The following is a 19,161-nucleotide window of genomic DNA, read 5'->3' as shown; positions in this document are numbered from 1 at the left end:
GGAAGTCTAAAGTCCTGTCACTGATGTGCTGGGCACGCTGACTCGTGGACTGAGATCTCAATGCCATTTCATTTTAGTTACAGACCTCTGCACTTGAATCAGCAGGGATAATCTTCCCCACCCCTGGATGAACACTACTCCCGGCCCTTGCCATCCCTTTTCCTTAGCTAAGGAACAGTAGGTGCTCCCACATGTGACATACAGTTCTAAGCTGGTACAGAACATGGTGGGCCTTGTAGTGTTGATTCAGGGGAGTACCAGGTGTCACTCTGGGGGCAGAGATCCTGTACACATAGAAAGAGTTGTGTAATATGGAGTCTGTTTTTCCCCCTCCCATTTCCTTTCACATATTTAGATCACTGGCATGATTAGGACGTTAAGTTGCCACGTAAGGGCGTATGGCAAAGATGAAACTACAGCTGCAGAGATGAGGTCCCACATTTATTCAGTTTTTGGCATTTGTGGAGATTTTACAACAGAGCTGCAAATTCTTTGGCACACCTCTAATAAGGAATTTGGGGTGTAGGGCTCCTCCCCCTGAGGGTAGGTATATGACTGCTTCCACCAAAGAGCGTGGTACTGTGGAGCTTTGTCACATGAGGTCACACAGCCTCTGCCTCACTCACTGGAAGCTGGCTCTGGGAGCCACAGCTGCCGTGCCACGTAGCCACCTTGGCCTCATTCAGACCCTCAACCCAGAGCCCTGTGTCTCATCATCCAGTGAAGTGGGCACAACGCAGATGAACAGACCTGGGTTGGCCAGCTAGGAGAAGGCCATACCACATGGGTTTGTGGGCTATGCAACATCACGACTGCTTGGTTTTGCTGCTGTAGCACAAAAACAGCCATAGGTGATACTCACACGGGTGACTCTTCCTGCAGGGCGCGATGGCACATACCTATAATCCCAGCAGCTCCAGAGGCTGAGGCAGGAGAATCGACAAGTTCAAAGCCAGCCTCAGCAACAGTGAGGCACTATACAATTCAGCCAGACCCTATCTCAAAATATATTATAAAAAAGGGCTGGGGATGTGGCTCAGTGGTTAAGTGCTCCTGGGTTCCATCCCCAGTACAAAAAACAGCAGCAACAACAACAAAAAAACCCACCAACTATATTCCAAAACCACTGACACAAAGAACAGGCCACAGACTCTCTAGTTTGATGACTCCTGTGTTAGATAACTCTAGATACCAGCATTTGAGCTTAAGGCTTCCTGGAGGACATCTCTGTGCTCTGTCCATATCTCTGACCCACAGAATGCTCGAATCTCATAAAGTGACTGATGCTTTACTCCTACTATGTTTTGGGTGGCATGTCACATAATGACAGAAAACTAGAAGAGCACTGTATAAAGCAAGCCTCATTAAGAAAGTGAGATTTGAGTATCTACATGTATATACTCCCTGCTACTTGGAGGCTGAGGCAGCAAGATCTCTGGAGCCCAGGAGTTCAAGGCCAGCCTAAGGTAACATTGGGAGACACCATCTCTAAAAACTAAGAAATAATAATAATAATTTTTCAACATGTACTTAGAGGAAAGAGTGCCTGGTGTGCAGAGGCGAGGAAATGACAGATCAGCTCTGCTGAGAGGCGCTGGAGACCTGGTGATCTCCTCCAAGGCCACGCAGATAGGTCTGGCCACAGTCTGATCCAGGCTCGCTGCACTGCAAGGCCATCTGCCCTCCTCCAAAGCTTCAGCACAGCACTTCCCACACCTTCCCTCAGTCTCCATCTCAGCCAAGGCCACAGCGGCAGCATCCTGAAGAGTCTGCAAGGCTGTGTGGCTCCAGAGCTCTGCTCCAGAGCACAGCTGCGGACACCTCCTGCGGTGGGTTCCTCGGGCTCCTGGTTTGGTGTCAACCCGAAGGACTAGGGTCACAGGGAGCTGACACCACACTGGCTTTCCCCTGCTGACAGTGTCATGATAAACCATGGAGCTCCCTCTGGGCAGCTTGTCTCCTTACTTCCAAATCTACAGGACGTGGCCAGGGCCTGGAGGTGGAGGACTGCTTGAGAGGCCAGTATCAATGAAAGTGGAGTAACACGAAGCCAGAGAGGAGAGGGGACCCGGTCGTGTAGGGCCCCTGGGCCACCCACAGGACTTTCACGCCGAGACAAAGCAGAAGCCTGCGAGTATTGGGGAGTTTGAAGCGGTGACTTGACCTGGCTCTTTGCTGGCCAAAGGCTCACAAAGACATTCTACCTGTGTTCGTTTTAGGAAGTATTGTAGAAACGTGAGGCACTGTTGCCATGTTGGCAAAAGCCGTTCTCGTCTCCGTCACCACTTTCCCCGCTGCGGCGCTCGCGAACCTTCACACTTTGCCGCCACGAAGCGCCGCTACACCTTTCCGTGGACTCTCCGAACCTCCACGAGTGTCACTTCTCTTAGACTCGTTGCCGGGGCGCTGCGACCAGCCCTTCCCCGCGGCGCGTCTAGGTCCCCAGTCCTGGACCCTCCTGATGGGTCTGGGGACTGCTTCCGGCGTCCTCCCCTCACCTCCTCTTCTTGCCTAGGCACACGTGGGAAGCAGGGCCCGCAGGGCACCCGGCGCCCCTCTCCTCCCACGCCCCTTCTTTTATTTCTCTGGAGCTCCCTCCCTCCTCAGCCCCTCCCTCCGCCCTCCGCTTGCGCTCCGCCCTGCGGGTGGCCCGCCCCTGCTCCAGCCCCCTCCCTTTCCTTCCCCTTCCCGCCCCTCCCCCAGGCCCCGAGCTCCGCAACCTGCCTGGGTGAAACCCGGATCGGCCCCCGCCGGCACCTCCCCTCCGCCCGCACCCGTCGCTCGGGGCTCGGCCCCGGACCCGCCCCTCCCCGCCCCGTCTCCAGCTTGCTCCTTCCCTTTCCCAGCCAGCGCGGCCTCCTTCCCGCCCCTTTTCCACCCCAACCTGCTCCGGTCCGCCCCTTCCAGCCTCCGGCGCCTTAGGTCGGCGGCTCAAATCTGCCACTCCGGCGCCTGCTGCGCGGGCCGCCGGGACTGGGGCGCTTCGCTGGCGCGCCTGGCTGGCGACTGAACAAGTTCGGAGCGTCCCTCCTCCCAGAGAGAACTTCCAGATCCGCGGCCCCAGGATGGGGCTGGCCCCGCTGCGGCTGCTGCTGGGGCTCTTGCTCTCGGCGCTCGGGAGTGGAGGTGAGAGCTCGGGACCCGGGGCGAGCGCGTCCACCGCGGCGCTCGGGCTGCCCGACGAGTTTGCAAACATCCCGCAGCCCCACCGGGCCCGAAGTGGGGAGCGGTCGAGGCCACTCACTCGCTGACCGCACTCAGTCCCTTAGAGAGCCTTCGGAGTGTCCCGAGGGCTTCCAGGCCAGGTCCGGGTGCTTGTCCTAGTAGAATCGGTGTGGGTACTGGGGGAGCGGGTGCAGAGCTCCCCTTCAGCGCAGAGGAGGGAATCGAGCTCGGCGGGGCGAGCTTCGAGTCCCCGAGGTTTTGTTTGTTTGTTTGTATTTAGTTGTAGGTGGACACAATACCTTTGTTTTATTTTTATGTGGTGCTGAGGGTCGAACCCAGGGCTCACACGTGCCAGGCGAGCGCCCTACCACTGAGCCCCAGCCCCAGCCCAAGTCCCAAAGTTTTTGGCGGAGCGGACGTGGGACGCAAGTCTGGTCTGGACCGAGCCAAGAACTTTCCCCTAGCCCGCGTTGCGCAGTTGGGCCCTGTTCTGGCAGGATTTGTGGAAGCTGCAGACCTGGTCTCCCGGGGGACCCGCGCCCAGCGAGCGAGCTGGCTGCGGGTGTTGGAGTCGCCGGACTGGGAGGTCGCGATCGGCCGAGCCTGGGCGTCAGGCCAGGGGTGTTCTGGCGACTTCCACTGGGCCCTTACCTGCCCCGCTGGCCCGCTTTCGCACGCCCCCCTGTGATAGTGGGGACCTGGGAAAGGGGGAGCATCCTTTTCACCCCTTTGCGGCAGAAGAGGATCTATTGTGCTCGGGCGGCGTCCGGGTTCATCTCGAGTCGGTCCAGAGTGTCCCGGGCGTTTCAGTAAAGCTTTGCGTTAGTAAGCGAAGCCAGGCAAGCCAGGTTCCAGCGGAGCCGACGGCTGGTTTGGAGGGTACGTGATTGACAGATTTCAAAGGATCGCTGATGCTCTTCCGAGGAAGCTAGAAGAAACTTACCAGGCTTTACCCAAAAGAAAAAGAAATGGAAGGGGTGGAGGAGGACTAAACAAACACATCCCTCGGATTTTCCCTTCCCTAAAAGGTTTTATTTCCATTCAGCTTGCGGTTTTTGTCTCATTTAATCATGCATATGGTTGGCTAACCTTCACCTATTATTCTCAGAGATGCCTTTTAAGAATACCTGGAAAGTTTCCATTTATAGTCGAGCAACTAAGTTTTTTCCTTTGAAGGTTCAGTTGCTTAAATGAAAATGTCTTTCTTTCTTTCTTTTTTTAATACTAGGAATTGAACCCAGGGGTGCTTAATCACTGAGCCACATCCCCAGACACACACACACACACACACACACACACACACACACACACACACATATATATATATATTTTTTTTAATTTTTTTTTTAAGGCAGGTTCTCCCTAAGTTGCTTAGGATCTTGCTAAGTTGCTGAGGCTGGCTTTGAACTCAAGATCCTCCTGCCTCAGCCTCCCAAGCCCCCTGGGTTACAGGTGTGTGCCACCATGCCCAGGTTAAATGAAAAATTCAACAACACATTTTTCTTATGCACGTTCAATTACATAAGCTTTTCATAATACAAGGCAAGAGAGCAATTTGAAACAAACATCAAGAGCCAGAACCAGGCAAAGAACTGAGGCACTTCTGTTCTCCACCCCCTGCCCCCACCAAATCCTCAAAAATTCCTCTGCGTTTCTGCCACATCCATTTTCTCATAATCTGTTGCAAATCTGGTGTATTTTGCTTCTAACCATGACTGGCCGTGAACAGTCTTGGAGGTAGTGAATGTGGTAGACATTATGGAAAATGTAATAAAAACAGTAGTTTTTTGTGTGTAAGATATTTTAAAAATTGGATGTTCTTCTTTCCTAAATTTTTAAAAAGCTGTAATGAGGAATTTTTGTGGCCTATGATCAGTGTTAGGCAGGTAATCATAGTTCTTTTAAGATCCACCCAGCAGGAGAACAAAAAGGCTTTCCAATTTCTCTGATCTTTTGATTTTTTTTTTTTATCTTGAAGTTTACCTGTGAGATTTCTGAGTGATCCAGCTCATCTTGTGCAAAGCATGAAGACTGGAATTTATTTATTTATTCATTCTTTTTTGAGGTGCTGGAGATAGAACCCAGGTCCCCCAGTATGCCAGGCAACTGCTCCACCACTGAGCTATACCCAGTTCCAGGATGCGACCCTCCTGGGCTGGGTTAGAACAGAGGGAAGAGTGTCCTAGAACAAGATTAAGAATGGAAATTAGAATCTGTCTAGTTGTAAGACTTTCAGATTGCATATTGTGGGCCTGCATGGTTTGCTGACTCAACAGGAAAAAAGCAAGGTGTGAATGTGTTCAGAGTCTACATTGTACAGGAATGGATGGATAATTAAAACTTAAGCATCAGTTTAACCCAGAAACTTCCCCCCTATCTGCAAACACAGACATAAACACAACCCACAAGAACCTGAACAATGCAGACCTTAAAACTGCTCATCTCCTGGCATTGCCAATCCTGCCAACACTTCCTTTCTGCTTACTCTCTCTTGGGGGCGCCAATGAGCAGCAAACCCAAGTACCAGGAGGCTTCAGGGGAGGGCCCCGGAGAGGATGGAGGAGAAAGAATAAACTGGATAAAAGTGAAGAAATGGTGAAGACCTAGCCTGAGATGGAGCTGTGCGAACTCTCAGAGCAAATTAGACTTTAATAACTGTTTAGTTAATAATAATTCTCTTCCAAGTTGATATTCCAATATATTTGTAAACATTTTCCCAGGGATAACTTTTAGTTATCATGTTGCTTATGGGCTTCATCCCAATGGCCTCAAATGCCGATCAAATGCTTTTTTGGAAGTAAGCAGACCTTTTCTTTCCTTCTTTTGCCGTGCTGGGAAGGGAACCCAAGGCCTTGCTCATGTTATGCTGGTGCTCTACCACTGAGCTACATCCCCAGCCTTGCAGGCCATATTTTCATGAATGGATGAATTTAAAAATTTACTCTGACCATTTTCTTAAAGTGCTGAGTGGAACATAGTTATTTTTTTAAATTGACAATAATTATGTTTGTAAATCTTTTTTTTTTTTTTTTTTTTTTTTTTTGTGGTGCTGGTGATTGAACCCAGGGCCTTGTGCATAGGAGGCAAGCACTCTACCAACTGAGTTACATCCCCAGCCCTGTAAATCTTATTTTTTGAAATAATTTCTAGATAATCCCTGGAGAAGGACCAGTGAGTAACTTGTGTCATCTGTCGCAGAAACTAGTAGTCAGTACCTGTTGGTGATGAAGAGGTTGGCTCTGAATGCCAGTGAATTGGGAACAGGCTGCCTGGTAGCAAAGCTGAGCTGGGACCTTGGCCACACATCTGTCCCAACCAGTGCTCACATCATAGCCAGAATGGGATCTTTGAAAATGAATCTGCTGGTTTAAACATCCCCAATAGCTTCCCTTTCCTTCCCCCAGGCAAAGACTTTGACTCATTTCTAGTCATTTCCCCCTGTTCCTGCTGCTGGGCCACCTGGGAGGGTGCATGCCTTCACCTGGTACTTGGACGGTGTTGGCAGCAGCGCTGTCCCTCTGGCGGGAATCCTCCCCCAGGGCTCAGTGTGCTGGCTCCTTCTGGACCTTTGAATTTCAGCTCAGAGTTCACCTGAGAGCGTTCCCACTGTCCGTCACAGTTACCAACCCTTCTTCTCCAACTAGATTTAACTTGCTGGTGACAGTAATCTATACCTGATTTGTTGCTACTTGCTCTTCTCTTGATTGGCTTTTCTTCCACTGTCCCCCCACTACGAGATCAGCTCTGAAGGCAGGGGCATCCACCCGGCATCCACCCTTCCCTCCCAGCACAGGGCAGGCCAACAGGGGCTGGGGGGACACAGGAGTCTCGTTAGGTGCTTCTTCCTGGTCTCTCCCTACCGACTTTTCCAGAAACAAAATCACTGAATCTCTTGCCCGAAAGCTTTTAGCTTGATTCACAGGAAATTCTTATTTTACCTACACCTCCCCACCCGGCATCGAAGTGATTGCATTACGGGAGAAGTTAGGTAATGAAGAGAACGTAGATCTTCAGACTACAGAGACCCCCAAAGTATTTTGTATTCTAACCATTCCATCTAGGAAAGTAAGTCAAAAACTGGTGTGTGTGTGTGTGTGTGTGTGTGTGTGTGTGTGTGTGTGTGTGTGTGTGTGTGTGTAAAGCAGTTTTTACAGCTCCTTGGCCAGGGGCACTTTGCTTTGAGTGCCTTGATTCTGACCCATGATCACTAGTTTAATCTTAATCCACAGCACATGGCTATGGGTTGGTATGCGTCTCTGCAGAGGAGTTTAATTATTATAAACACTGAAAAAGAGCCTTCCCATATGTGCTTCTCGGAACTGGAATCAAAACACTGAGAGGCCTGACCTCTGCGGGCCCTGGGGAACCAGCTGACCCTTAGGACCTCCAGTTTATTTTTGGTGCAGTGGGATCCATTTCATGCTGTCAAGAAGGATGAATTGAGCTAAGGATATATAGTAAGTGCTCAAAAAATGTTAGCCATAATTTCCCTCTCCATTTCTGAACTCAAATTAGAGGTAATCGCTTTTCCTAGACAAAAGGTGTTCGGCAGAAGGCTTTTTGTTTTGTTTTGTTTTGTATCAGGGATTGAACCCAGGAGCGCTTAGCATCCCCAGCCCTTTATGTTTTTTTTATTATTTATTTATTTCATACCAGGGATTGAACTCAGGGGCACTTAACCACTGAGCCACATCCCTAGCCCTGTTTTTATATTTTATTTAGAGACAGGGTCTCACCAAGTTGCTTAGCAGCCTTGTTTTTGCTGAGGCTGGCTTTGAACTTGCGATCCTCCTGTCTCAGCTTCTAGAGCCGCTGGGATTACAGGCGTGCGTCACTGTGCCCAGCCATGTTTTTTTATTTTGAGACAGGATCTCACTGAATTGCCAAGGACCTCCCTAAATCGCTGAGGCTGTCCTCGAACTTGCAATCCTCCTGCCTCAGCTTCCAGAGCGACAGGGATTACAGGAGTGTGCCACCATGCCCTGCTTAAGGGTTCTTTTCTCACTGAAATGTATCCTAAATTAAATCTTGAACTCTGAAGGCACAACTGGGGGCCACCCTCCACTGTCCACAGTGCTTTGATGAAGGGTTTCTGGGGTGCCCACCCCCTACTGCTGATGCTATTGCTGTAGCTCTTTAGGAATCTGTTTCCTGGTAATTCTGCCAGCAAAGCCCACCCAGGACTGGACAGTTCTCCGATGCCACTGGCTCTCCCCACCCCCCACATCTTCCCCTTGACGTGGTGCAGGAATAGCTTCCTGTCACGTGCCTCTCAGGAAGGTATAAAAATGAGGTCCAATTCCTGCCCGGCTTTTCCCACACAGCCCCACTCTGGAGGGGGTGTGGTGGTTTTGTTTTTGTTTTCTGAGGGCCTTTTGAGCCTGGGCATTCCACATCCTTCCTCTCCTTTCAACGAGCTCCAACTCGTTTTCCAGTGCAGTCTTCTGGCCGCAGAGGGGGGAAAATGAGCCCTGATTGTCAGGGGGCACCCTGGGCGTGTGTGAGTTGTGTGCAGGGTGGGCTCGCAGGAAGTGCACGGGGCGGGGAGCCCCGAAACACGCCTGTTCCCTGAACTTCCTGCCTGGAGCTGGCCAAGTATCAGGGACACCAGGGGACTCCTCTCCTCTCATTGGGCTTTCCTGGCCCTTGCCTGAGGGTAACCTGCTCCTTCTCCATACTCCTTCCTTGTCACCAGCCTCCAGCTAAAGATGCTGAAAGTGCAGTCTGGCAGGGGTGGAGAATTCCTTCAGGGATGGGGGCCCCTTAGGGAGAGCAGGAGTCCTGGGGGGACCCTCCAGCCCAGCACTTTCTCCCTCCTGGGCTTTAGTGCTCTCTATCTGAACTGCGGCTCTTGCACTGTGCAGAAGGTGCATCGGGGCAGGTGGCAGCTCCATGTCTTTGGGTGTGCACCCCTTATACTCTGGCTGGGCTTGTGGGGCAGCAGGATCCAGAGGATATGGCCTGAGTGGAGGGAGCCCCGAGCTGCCCTGACCTGGCTGTCCTCGCAGGCTGCTGTGTTTTAAAGTGGTAAAAGAAGAAGGGCGATTTATTAGCATTTCGTGGAGAAGCCTGCGCCGAAGTCCCCTTCATCCTTCCTCTTCATCTCTCTCTGCCTTCAGAGCTTTTTTTGCTTAAGGAAAACATGGATTTTCCCTGAGTCTTGAGGGTGGCAGGATGGGGAAGAGGCAAAGGGACAGAGGAAGGGAATCAGAGAGGTATTGGCTTCATGTCTGGACCAAACTCATGCTGAGAAGTTTTATACCCAAAGCTGAGGCCATTGGGCAGACGAATGCGCCAGAGAAAATCCATCTTGTTGTGTGAATTAGGGTGGCACTCCAGGTCACACCTGTACATTCTCTTTGTACTTGGAGTCTGCTACATGTTTCTCACCTTCCGATATCTTCTAGATATTTCTCACTTGCATCTGCCAAGTCGAGCCATGGTCCTGGGAGAGCTCTGATCAGCCAGGGTTAGTGTCCTGCTGGCCCTGCCCAGGAAAGGCACTTAACCAGGCAAACACACTCTGACAGACCCCTTTTCTACGTGAACTGCTTTTTCTTAGGGACTCTGGTTACCCCAGCCTTCAGGGGCCGCCAACATCTTAGAACAGCCTCAGCTGTGGTCTGGCCTCTCCTGAGTTGCACAAAGGAAAGCCTTGTTTGTTTTGGAGCAGGGGCTGTTCAGCTATTTTAAGCCTTGGGGGCTTCTCCTTGAAGCTCCTAATGGGAGCCCGGCTTCATTACGTTTTGAAAACAATCATTTTCACAAGTAAGAACAGGCCGCCTTCCCAGAGAATATTAGGAGGGAGACCCCAACTCTCGCTGCTTCTAGAACCCTCCGGGAGGTGATGAATATTCATGACCTCCCCAGCGCTGTGTGCATCCAGAGGCTGCCCTTCCGTGGCACAGTGAATGGCAGGCTGCCCCAGCGAGGGAAGTGAGGCCGGCCTCCAAGCCTTTTTGACAATTGTGGCACGTGATCTGGAGACCTGAAGATGGAAGCGGGGGTTCTTTCAAAATTTGGGAGCAAAGAAAAAAAAAAGAGAGAGAGAAGGAAAAAAAAGGAAGCTCATTCGATGTAGCATTTGTTTAAAATAAATAAATAACCACTGTGGGAGAAGGCAGAAGGAAGTTCTCCCTCCAGTTTAGATGTTACCCTGCACCCCTGGGGTGGTGCCTCAAATAGGAGAGCAGATGGATGATTCTGGGGCTCTTCTGGGCAAGGACTCCGCCTGAAGGGGAAAGGAGGGGACCCTTGTTCACAGAGAGGCTCCATACCCAGTGCTTGAGCCCTGTCCCTCATTCTGGATGTGAACAGCCTTGGGCATCAGCCTAGAATGGGGGCAGAGGCTGAGCAGAGTGTGTCTTAAGAAATGCATCGTGCCCCACCTGGGCTGTCCGTGCCCACAGTGAAGTGTCCGCCAGCTCTGGCTGGATCAGTAGAAGAGAGTAGAAATGCAGGGATCTTTCTGAGAATGGTGGACATCCTCAGGTTATGGCCCCTTCCTGTCCAGTCTGCTGGGAACCTGGACTCTGGGGTTCTGGGAGGCAGGGAGATGCACTAAGTCTTCCTGGAGGGGGTGGGGTGTGTCCCCCAGGGGCCACAGCCATGTGGGGAGAACGATGTCAGGGTTTTGTGGGGTTTTTTTTTGGTACCAGGGATCGAACTCAGGAGCACTGGACTACTGAGCCACATCCCCAGCCCTTTTTATGTTTCGTTTTGAGACAGGAACCTGCTAAGTTGCTGAGGTTGGTTTGAACTTGCAATCCTCCTGCTTCAGCCTCCTGAGCTGCTGGGATTAAAGGCGTGCACCACCAGGCCTAGCTCATTTTTTAAAAGTCTGTTCCTTCAATGTGATGATATAATTTTATATTTGAAAATTTAAGAATCTGTATTTTGTGATACACATTGTAGCATGTACACCTCCTAAGTTCTTTGGCGGGAGGATAAGCACACAGACAGCCATAACGGGGGTCTCAATAGGGGGTGTGCTCTGGACCCACCTGGGGAGCTTTTTCAAAACCCAGAGGCTGCCAGGTACAGTGGTGCACCCCTGTCATCCCAGCTACTGAGGAGGTTGAGGCAGGAGAATTGAAAGTTTGAGACCAGCCTCAGCCAATCAGCAAGATCCTTGACAATTTATCAAGACCCTCAAAATAAAAAATAAAAAGCTCAGTGGTAAAGTGCTTCTGGGTTAATGCCAAAAAAAAAAAAAAAATGGGGGCTGTACCAGAGGGTACAACAGTTAATAGAATTCACACGTGTGATCATCACTGAGCAGAAGAAGTCAGACATGAGCCACATAGTTGAAGTAGTCCTTGGCTCCCCGCCAGGCTTATCCCCTCAGCCCACCCAAAGACAACTGCTACCTGACATTGGGTGTTTTAGTTCCTGTGTATTTCTTTCTTTGGGGACAGGGTGGTACCAGGAATTGAACACAAGAGTGCTCTGCCACTGAGCCCCAACCCCCCCACCACCCCCCTTTTAAAATAACTTTATTATTTTTTTTATGTGGTGCTGAGGATTGAACTCAGTGCCTCACAAATACTAGGCAAGCGCTCTACCACTGAGCTCCAGCTCCAGCCCTCCCCAGTCCTTTTTATTTTTATTATTATTATCATTTTGAGACAGGGCTTTGCTACGTTGCCGAGTTGAACTTGCAATCCTCCTGCCTCAGCCTCCTGAGTTGCTGGGATTATAGGTATGCATGACCGTGCCCACAGATTCCCCTGCATTTCTTTATCTTTTGGCCCCACGTGGGTGTTGAGAACACTCTAGTATTGTCCTGTACTGTGTCACTTAGGGTATACATTTAGCTCCCTGTAACAGAATACCTCACTTTGGTTTCTTAACCAAGGAGTCTGAGGGCATCCAGGCCCCATTGAGACAGTAGCTCCAATGTTGGAGTCAGAGAACGGGCTCTTTACTCAGCTGTCTTTAGTGATGGTTTTAGAATTCATTGTCTCAAGATGGCTGCTGTGTCTCCAGGCATTTTGTTTGCCTTCCAGGCAGAAGTAAGCCAGAAGGACAAAAGACTAACCATCTCCTACCAGCTGAGTCTGGTGATAGCTTTATGTGATGCTCCATGCTGCAGACTTCTGCTTACATTTCCCTGGTTACCCCCAAACAAGGAAGGGCAGCAAAGCAAGGTTTTAGTGGGTCAGATGGCTCCTATTTATAGGAAGAAAGGGAAAGGGATATTGAGGATGCTTACAGGAGCTTGCAACATGCACGTTATAAAATTGCATGTACAAAGGGAGCGTTCTTCTTCAGTTTGCTTTTTTAATATATATATATGTATTTTTAAGTTGTTGATAGACCTTTATTTATTTATTTATATGTGGTGCTGAGAATTGAGCCTAAGTGCCTCACACATGCCAGGCAAGTGCACTAACCGCTGAGCCATGATCCCAGCCCCTCAGTTTGCTTTTTTTAATCCATGTTGAGTTCACCAGATTCATCTAGTTTGAAAAGGGTAGCCCTGGTTCATTATCTTCATAAGCAAAAACGTCACTGTACCATAGCTTTGTTCATCTTATCTCTAGGATGCACTTGGGTTTTCCCCCAGGGTTTTTTTTTCATAAGCCATGTGGACATGAACGTTCTTCTCATCTTTTCTGTCCAGAGGTTCCATCTGTTGTAATAAAATCTTGTAATAAAGTGTGGGGTTTGATGAGTTTTGTCAAATGCGTGTGGCAAAAGCATGACCTGAATCGAGGTGACCCTGCCTTCCTGCGGGTCGCCTTGTGGACAGACACATCTTCAGGGGTGGGAATGCCGGGTTGCGGGTTGTGCAATTCCAGCTCCTGTTGCTAGTGCTGCTCCACATCTGGTATTTCTCCCGGAGAATGCTCTGGGCAGGTCAGGAGATGCTCTAGGGCAGGTCACAGCTGGTGTATAGCTGTCCTTCTGCCCTGAAGCCCCCCTGTTCAGCTCTCAGGACCAGCTGAGCAGCTGGAGCCTGTGTGTGGACATCAGGCCAGGCAAGGAGGGGCTGGCCCGGGGACTCCCCTCCACTCCTTCCTAGCCACGCAGACCTGGGCAGGTCCCTTAGCACCTGTGAGCCACACAGTCCTCCCCTGTGAAGCAGGGACAGGATTTTCCCTTCACAGGATTAGAGATGAATGTGTAGGTGAGAGGGCTGATGGAGAGTGAGCGAGTGAGTGTGTGTGTGTGTGTGTGTGCGTGTGTGTGTGTGTTGGGGAATGCTGGGTCCTTTGTCTGTTTCTCAGTGGAAGAGAGGGGCCATCCAGAGGTTCTTTGACGGATCAGTGTCGGTCCTGATAAACTCATCGTTAAATTGGAAACACGGTCAGTTGGCAATGCACGTGACAACAGACCGAACACCTGGCTTGGCCCCAGCACCCCAGAGCAGCTTGTGGCTGATGGTGGCAGGGGTGCCGCTGCCCCACATCGTGATAGGAGGATCGTGCTGCACACCACCATCCTGGGAAGCATCGAAAGCCAGAACTGAATGTGTGTCACTTTCACCTCATCTAAAGCCACACGGTCCTAAGTCCAGAATGTGTGGCGGGGTGCCATCTCCTCTACTTCCTGGAAGAGCGTATGTGGAATTGGTGCTGCTGCTTCTGTAAGCATTGGGTATAATTCTCCAGTGAAACCGTGTGGGCCTGAAGACTGGGTTTTGGAGTGCATGTTTTAAATTATGAATTCCATTTCCTAATTCCACTGGAGTAGCCCTGGAGCTTAATAGTTACTTACTAGTTACCGGCTATTTGGCAGCTTACCTGTTCCGTGTTACTAGGTTGTGGTAGTTTGTGTTTGTGGAGGACTTAGTCCATCTCCCCTGACTTCAGATTTGGGTGTAGAGTTATTCCTCATATTTGCTCATCACCCCTTTCTTCTTCTTCTTCTTCTTTTGTGATGCAGGGGTGGAACCCAGGGCCTTGGATGTGCCAACGAGGCACTCTGCCACTGAGCCACACCCCAGCCCTCCCTCATCCTTTTGCAGCCCAAAGACACTCTAGTGATGTGCCCCCTCCCCTCCTAATGCTGATTGTTTGTGTCTTCTCTCTGTTTGTTTGCGCATCTTGCTAGAGATTTGTCAATTTTATCAATCCTTTAAAGCAATCAGCTCTTTGTTCCATTGCTATCCTTTTCAGTTTCCTTCCTTCCATATTTCCTTCCTTCCTCCTGTTTCGGTTTGTTTTGCTGTTTCTGGGTCCCGAGCTCAGAGCACGGGCTGCAGACTTTTCCCTTTTCCTGTCGTATTCATTTGGTGCTATCACTTTCCCCCTTCACGCCGCTTTAGCTGCATCCACAAACTTCTGTATGCTGTGTTTTCATTCAGTTCAATGTATTTTTAAAAATTTCCCTTGAGAGTTCTTCTCTGATCCATTGATTATTTAGATATTTAGTTTAAAAAAATATTTGGGCAGTTTCTAGTTACCTTCTGTCATTGGTTTCTGATTATGTCCATTGTGGTCAGGGAACACAACGACATGATTTCCATCTGTCGAGATTTGCTTTATGGTCCAACAGACTGCTTGCCTTTGTTTGTGTCCCATTGTCCTCTAGAGAAAATGTATGTCTCTTGTTGGGTGGAATGTTCTGCAAAGGTAGATTATTTCCCTTAGCCATGTTGTTGAGTTCTTCTATGTCCTTGATTATTCTCCATCTCGTTGACCTATCACTGTTGAGAGGTGGTACCACCTATAACTATAATTATTGATCTATTTGCTTCTTTCAGCACTGTCAGTTTTTGATTCACATAATTTGCAGCTCTTTGCTTGGGTTCATAATTATTTAGGAGTTCTTTGTCTTCTTCATAGATTAACTCTCTCATCATTGTATCATGTACCTCTTTGCCTCTGATAGTTTTCTTTGCTTTGAAATCTACTTTACCTGATATTGATGTAATTATCCCATTTTTCTTTTGATTAATGATTACATGATACATCTTCTCTTTTTAATTTCAACTTGCCATTTTATGGAGTGAATTTCATATAAACAGCAAATAGAATGTTTATAAATCTACTCTGCCAATCTGTCTTTTTAATAGGTGTGTTTAGGCCATTTACATTTAGTATAATTATTGGTATGTGAGGTGTTGATATTTTGCCATCTGAAAGGAATGATATAGAATCCCTTCCTCCTTTCGACTCCCTTTACCTCCCCCACCCCCGGTTTGTGATGTGATTGTCTTCAGTATTATCACCTCATGTAGAGAACCACATCTGTGTTGCAACGTTTCTTCAACCATCACATATAATTTAGAAAACGCAGAAGGAGTCTGAGTATTTATTTGTATTTTAGCTTCCTGTGTTTTTCCTCCCTCCTGAGATTTCAACCTTCCTTCTTTTACTGTTTGGTTTGTGTCTGGAGGATCTCCTCTGGCTGTTCATAGCAGATCTCCTGTAAGGTTTCTTCATCTTGGAATACTTTTATCCTCCCTCACTTTGCGGATAGAGTTTGAGTTGATGGTTCTTCATTTCAGCATTTGAGAACCACTGTGACTCCCTTTTCTCTCCTTCTGTGTTTTTTTTTTTAATATTTATTTTTTAGGTGTAGATGGACACAACACAATGCCTTTATTTTTATGTGCTGCTGAGGATCAACCCGGGACCCGCCCGTGCTAGGTGAGCACTCTACTGCTGAGCCACAATCCCAGCCCCTCTTCTTCTATGGTTTCTAATGAGAAATTCATGGTCTTTCAATCACTTCACCCGTGTAGCAAGGTGTTTTTTTCTGCCTCAGTATTTTCAAAATGTTTTGTCTTTAGTTTTCAGAAGTTTGACTCTGATGTGTCTTGGTGTGGATTTGGGGGGGGCTTTATCCTATTTGAGGTTCACACAGATTCTTGAATCTAGGTTTGTGTCATATTTATTTCTTAATGAACTCTTTCAGCTTGCCCTTCCTCCAACAACATCATGAATGTTAGATCTTTAGTAATAAAGATCTAAAGGTCCCAGAGACTATTTTGTTATTGTTCTTATTTGTTTGTTTGTTTGTTCTCTTTTTTCTTTTTTGTTCAGATTGGATAATTTTCTCTTCTTTCATTTTCCAGCACACAGATTCTTTCCTACACCCAGTTCCTTCTGCTGTCCAACCCATATGTTGTGTTTTTTATTTTGGTCATTGTATTTTCCAGTTCTAAAACTCCCACTTGGTCCTTTTCTGTATCTTCTGTTTATTTACTGAGACGTGGTGTTTCTTTTCTGAGGCTTTCTATTTTTCTCATGTGTTTCAAGCACATTCATAACTGCTTATGGAAATACTTCTATGATTGCATCATTAAAAGCTTTTGCTGGTTGGTTTAGGTGGTGTAATCCTGTAATCCCAGCTTCTCAGGAGGCTGAAGCAGGAGGATTGCAAGTTGGAGGCCAGCCTGGGCTATTTAGCAAGACCCTGCCTCAAAATAAAAATGGCAGGGGCCTAGGGATGTAGCTCATTGGAGAACAACCCTGGATTCAATTCCGGGTACCCTTGAATTAATTAATTAGTTAATTAAAGGTTTTCCAGATAATACTGTCATCTTGGCATTGACATTTCATTTGGTTTGCGGATCAGAATGTTACTGTAACTTGGCTGCTAGGGGTATTATGTTACCAGGCTCTGGATCTTATTTCAATCTTGTTCCACCTGGTTCCCTCTAGCTGCTGCCTTGGTCTTACTGCCTGGTCCAGGCGGGTAGGAGTGCCTCCTGGCTATTCTGCTGACTTGAGGAGAGGGATGACCTCACAGGTTCCTAGGGAAAGCTGATTCTGGACTCTCCAGGAGGCCTCAGATTCCCTCCCAGTGTGAGGAGGGGGTGGTTTCATTGTCCTTTGATGTTAGTAGGGCAGAAGTCAAGGATCCCGCAGGTTCTTTGCTATCAGCCTCTGGGGTGACCTCCAGGCCCTGGCTGCTCCTGCTTCCTGCAGTGTGGCTGTGGCACCCTGCACTTTTAACCCTTGCTGATATGGGTGGAGACCTCGCCCCCGGGGGCTTTTCTGGGTGGGGGCTTTTCTAGGTTCCTCTTCTGGCCAAGCTTTTCCAGGGTTTTCTGTCTGGCTAAGCCCCCCCTTTTCCTGGTCCTTTAGAAAGGGCAGGCTTTTGCTATTTGCTTGATTTGGTTTGGTCTTTGCCTCTTAGCATTTCCAGCTTGCTGACTTTTGGCACCGAGGGTGGAATATGTGGGGCAAAAAAGAAAACCCAGACCCAGTTGTTCTTGGGCCCTGGGGTCTCTAGCTGGTGCACTTTGTTTTCTCTCCACCCTTCATCTATTTTTTTTTTTAATTGTGGTAAATTTTACCATCCTCCCCATGTTTAAGGGTACAGTTCTGTGGTGTTAAATACACTCAAGATGTCCCACTGTGGCCACCGTCCAGTCCCAGAGCTCTCTTCATCTTGTAAAATTAAAACTTGACTCCCATTAAATAACAGCTCCCAAGGTTTTGGCAGACACCACCTACTTTCTGGTCTCCAAGTCTTTCAGAATTTGAAAAAAAAAATGTTTATCTTATATGTAACCCAGTGTCTTAAAGTTATACTTTGTGGAGGGGAGGAAATAGAGAAAAGTACACCTAGTGTGCTGTTGGAGGGGATTTCTTTACCTTCCATCACTTAGCAGACTTTTGACTATCTCTTTTTCCAGAGATAGTCAAATTTTACAAGGAAAATAATTATTTTTCTTTAAAAAAAAAAACAGAATGGCATTTTAGTCCTAGGAATTCAGGTATCAGTGGGCTGGAGGATACATTTGTGGGGGCAGCGAGATGGAGGTGGTAAACTTGTAGGCTGAGTCTTTCCTGGGACTCCTGAGGCTGCAAGTGAACCCTGAAGAGAACCAGCCCCAGACCTCTGCCTCCTGACCCCAGCCAAAGTGTTGTCACAGCTCTGCTCCTGACACTTGGCAGCCTGCCAGGGGAGGAACACCCCCTGTTAAGTAAACACTTCGTTTTCACATTTCACTGCTGGGGGTGGGGGTTGGAGGGCTCAGTCAGCCTAATGGGTTCCATATGTTGGCCTTGCTGGTCCAGGCATGACTAGCTGCACCTCTGATCAGATGTCTCGTCTTGTGTGATGGAAATAATAACTGCCATTCATTGTGTGTCTGTGCAGGCCAGACCTTGTGCACGGTGTGTTTTATTTGCAAGTCTTGCAGAATACTTGTATGCATTTAAGAATGTTTACACCAAATTTATAATTATTCCTATATCACCAGGTCAGCACATCGAGAAAAGGTTTAATTTTTTACGAGAGCACCTTCTATTCATCATTCCAACATAGATAGGAAATCTATAAGTACAATCTTGGCATGCTCTCTTGGCAAGTGCATTGGAATTTAGAATACTTTTCCACTTGCCTTATTCTGCCCAGTCCTACTTTGGAGTGGTTGCAGATCCCGTTTGCACATTTGTAAGTTCTTTTTGAGGATGAAGTCGGAGCTAGATGATGCTGGCAGTCTTGCACCCAGGACCTAGCAGAGCATTATAGCAAGCAGCAGTGTTTGTCAATGTGTTCACATGGTCCTTGCTTCATATTGGTTTCGGTGCTGTTATCTGCAGTGCGTGGCTCTTCTCTCCAAGAGGAGGTGTCGTCGATCTCCCTTCGTGATGAGGACACTCAGTCTTGGATGGATGGGTGACTTACACAAGGTCGTCTGGCTTCTGCATGGCTGAGCTGGGGCACCTTTGCCCCTCCGATTCTGGGGTCCTTGTTCTCACCCCACCCCTCCTACAGCCCCCATCGCCCAAGTCATACCAGTCAGACCCGAGCCTTCTGGGTAGAGATTCTCCTTCTGGGTAGAGATTCTCGGGCTCAATCCAGGACCCTCAGGACCAGCTGGGGGTGCTTGGTGCCTCTGTACCTGTTCCCTAGAGCACAGGCCTGATCCTGGCTGCATAGCAGAATCACCAGGGGAGAGTTTTAAAAATCCCAGTGCCCAAACTGCACCCCAGGCCAATAAACTCAAGCTCTGGGTGGGATCCAGACATCCAAAGCTTAAAAACCTCCCCTGGAAGATTCCAGTGTTCTCTGTTTGAGGTCATGGCG

At 48.6% G+C, this 19,161-nt stretch overlaps 1 protein-coding gene across 2 annotated transcripts in view; it reads left to right on the top strand.

Annotated features, from left to right (window-relative positions):
- The first annotated feature begins 2,916 nt into the window (after window positions 1-2,916).
- Window positions 2,917-19,161, top strand: part of Mertk (MER proto-oncogene, tyrosine kinase) — a 97,440-nt gene continuing 81,195 nt past the window's right edge. Inside the window, exon 1 of one of the 2 annotated variants that reach the window (XM_005340237.5) lies at window positions 2,917-3,126. In XM_005340237.5, coding sequence (XP_005340294.2) covers window positions 3,066-3,126 — 61 coding nt within the window. In that variant the 5' untranslated portion in view covers window positions 2,917-3,065. Of the gene's footprint in view, window positions 3,127-7,602; window positions 7,623-19,161 lie in introns of those variants that run through there. The other variant, XM_078028303.1, reaches the window with a different exon arrangement.

The sequence above is a fragment of the Ictidomys tridecemlineatus genome, chromosome 12 (genome assembly GCF_052094955.1).
Source record: "Ictidomys tridecemlineatus isolate mIctTri1 chromosome 12, mIctTri1.hap1, whole genome shotgun sequence".
NCBI classification, from domain to species: Eukaryota; Metazoa; Chordata; class Mammalia; order Rodentia; family Sciuridae; genus Ictidomys; species Ictidomys tridecemlineatus.
Note: the sequence above shows the minus strand (reverse complement) of the source record. Positions and strands in the feature narration are given on the sequence as shown.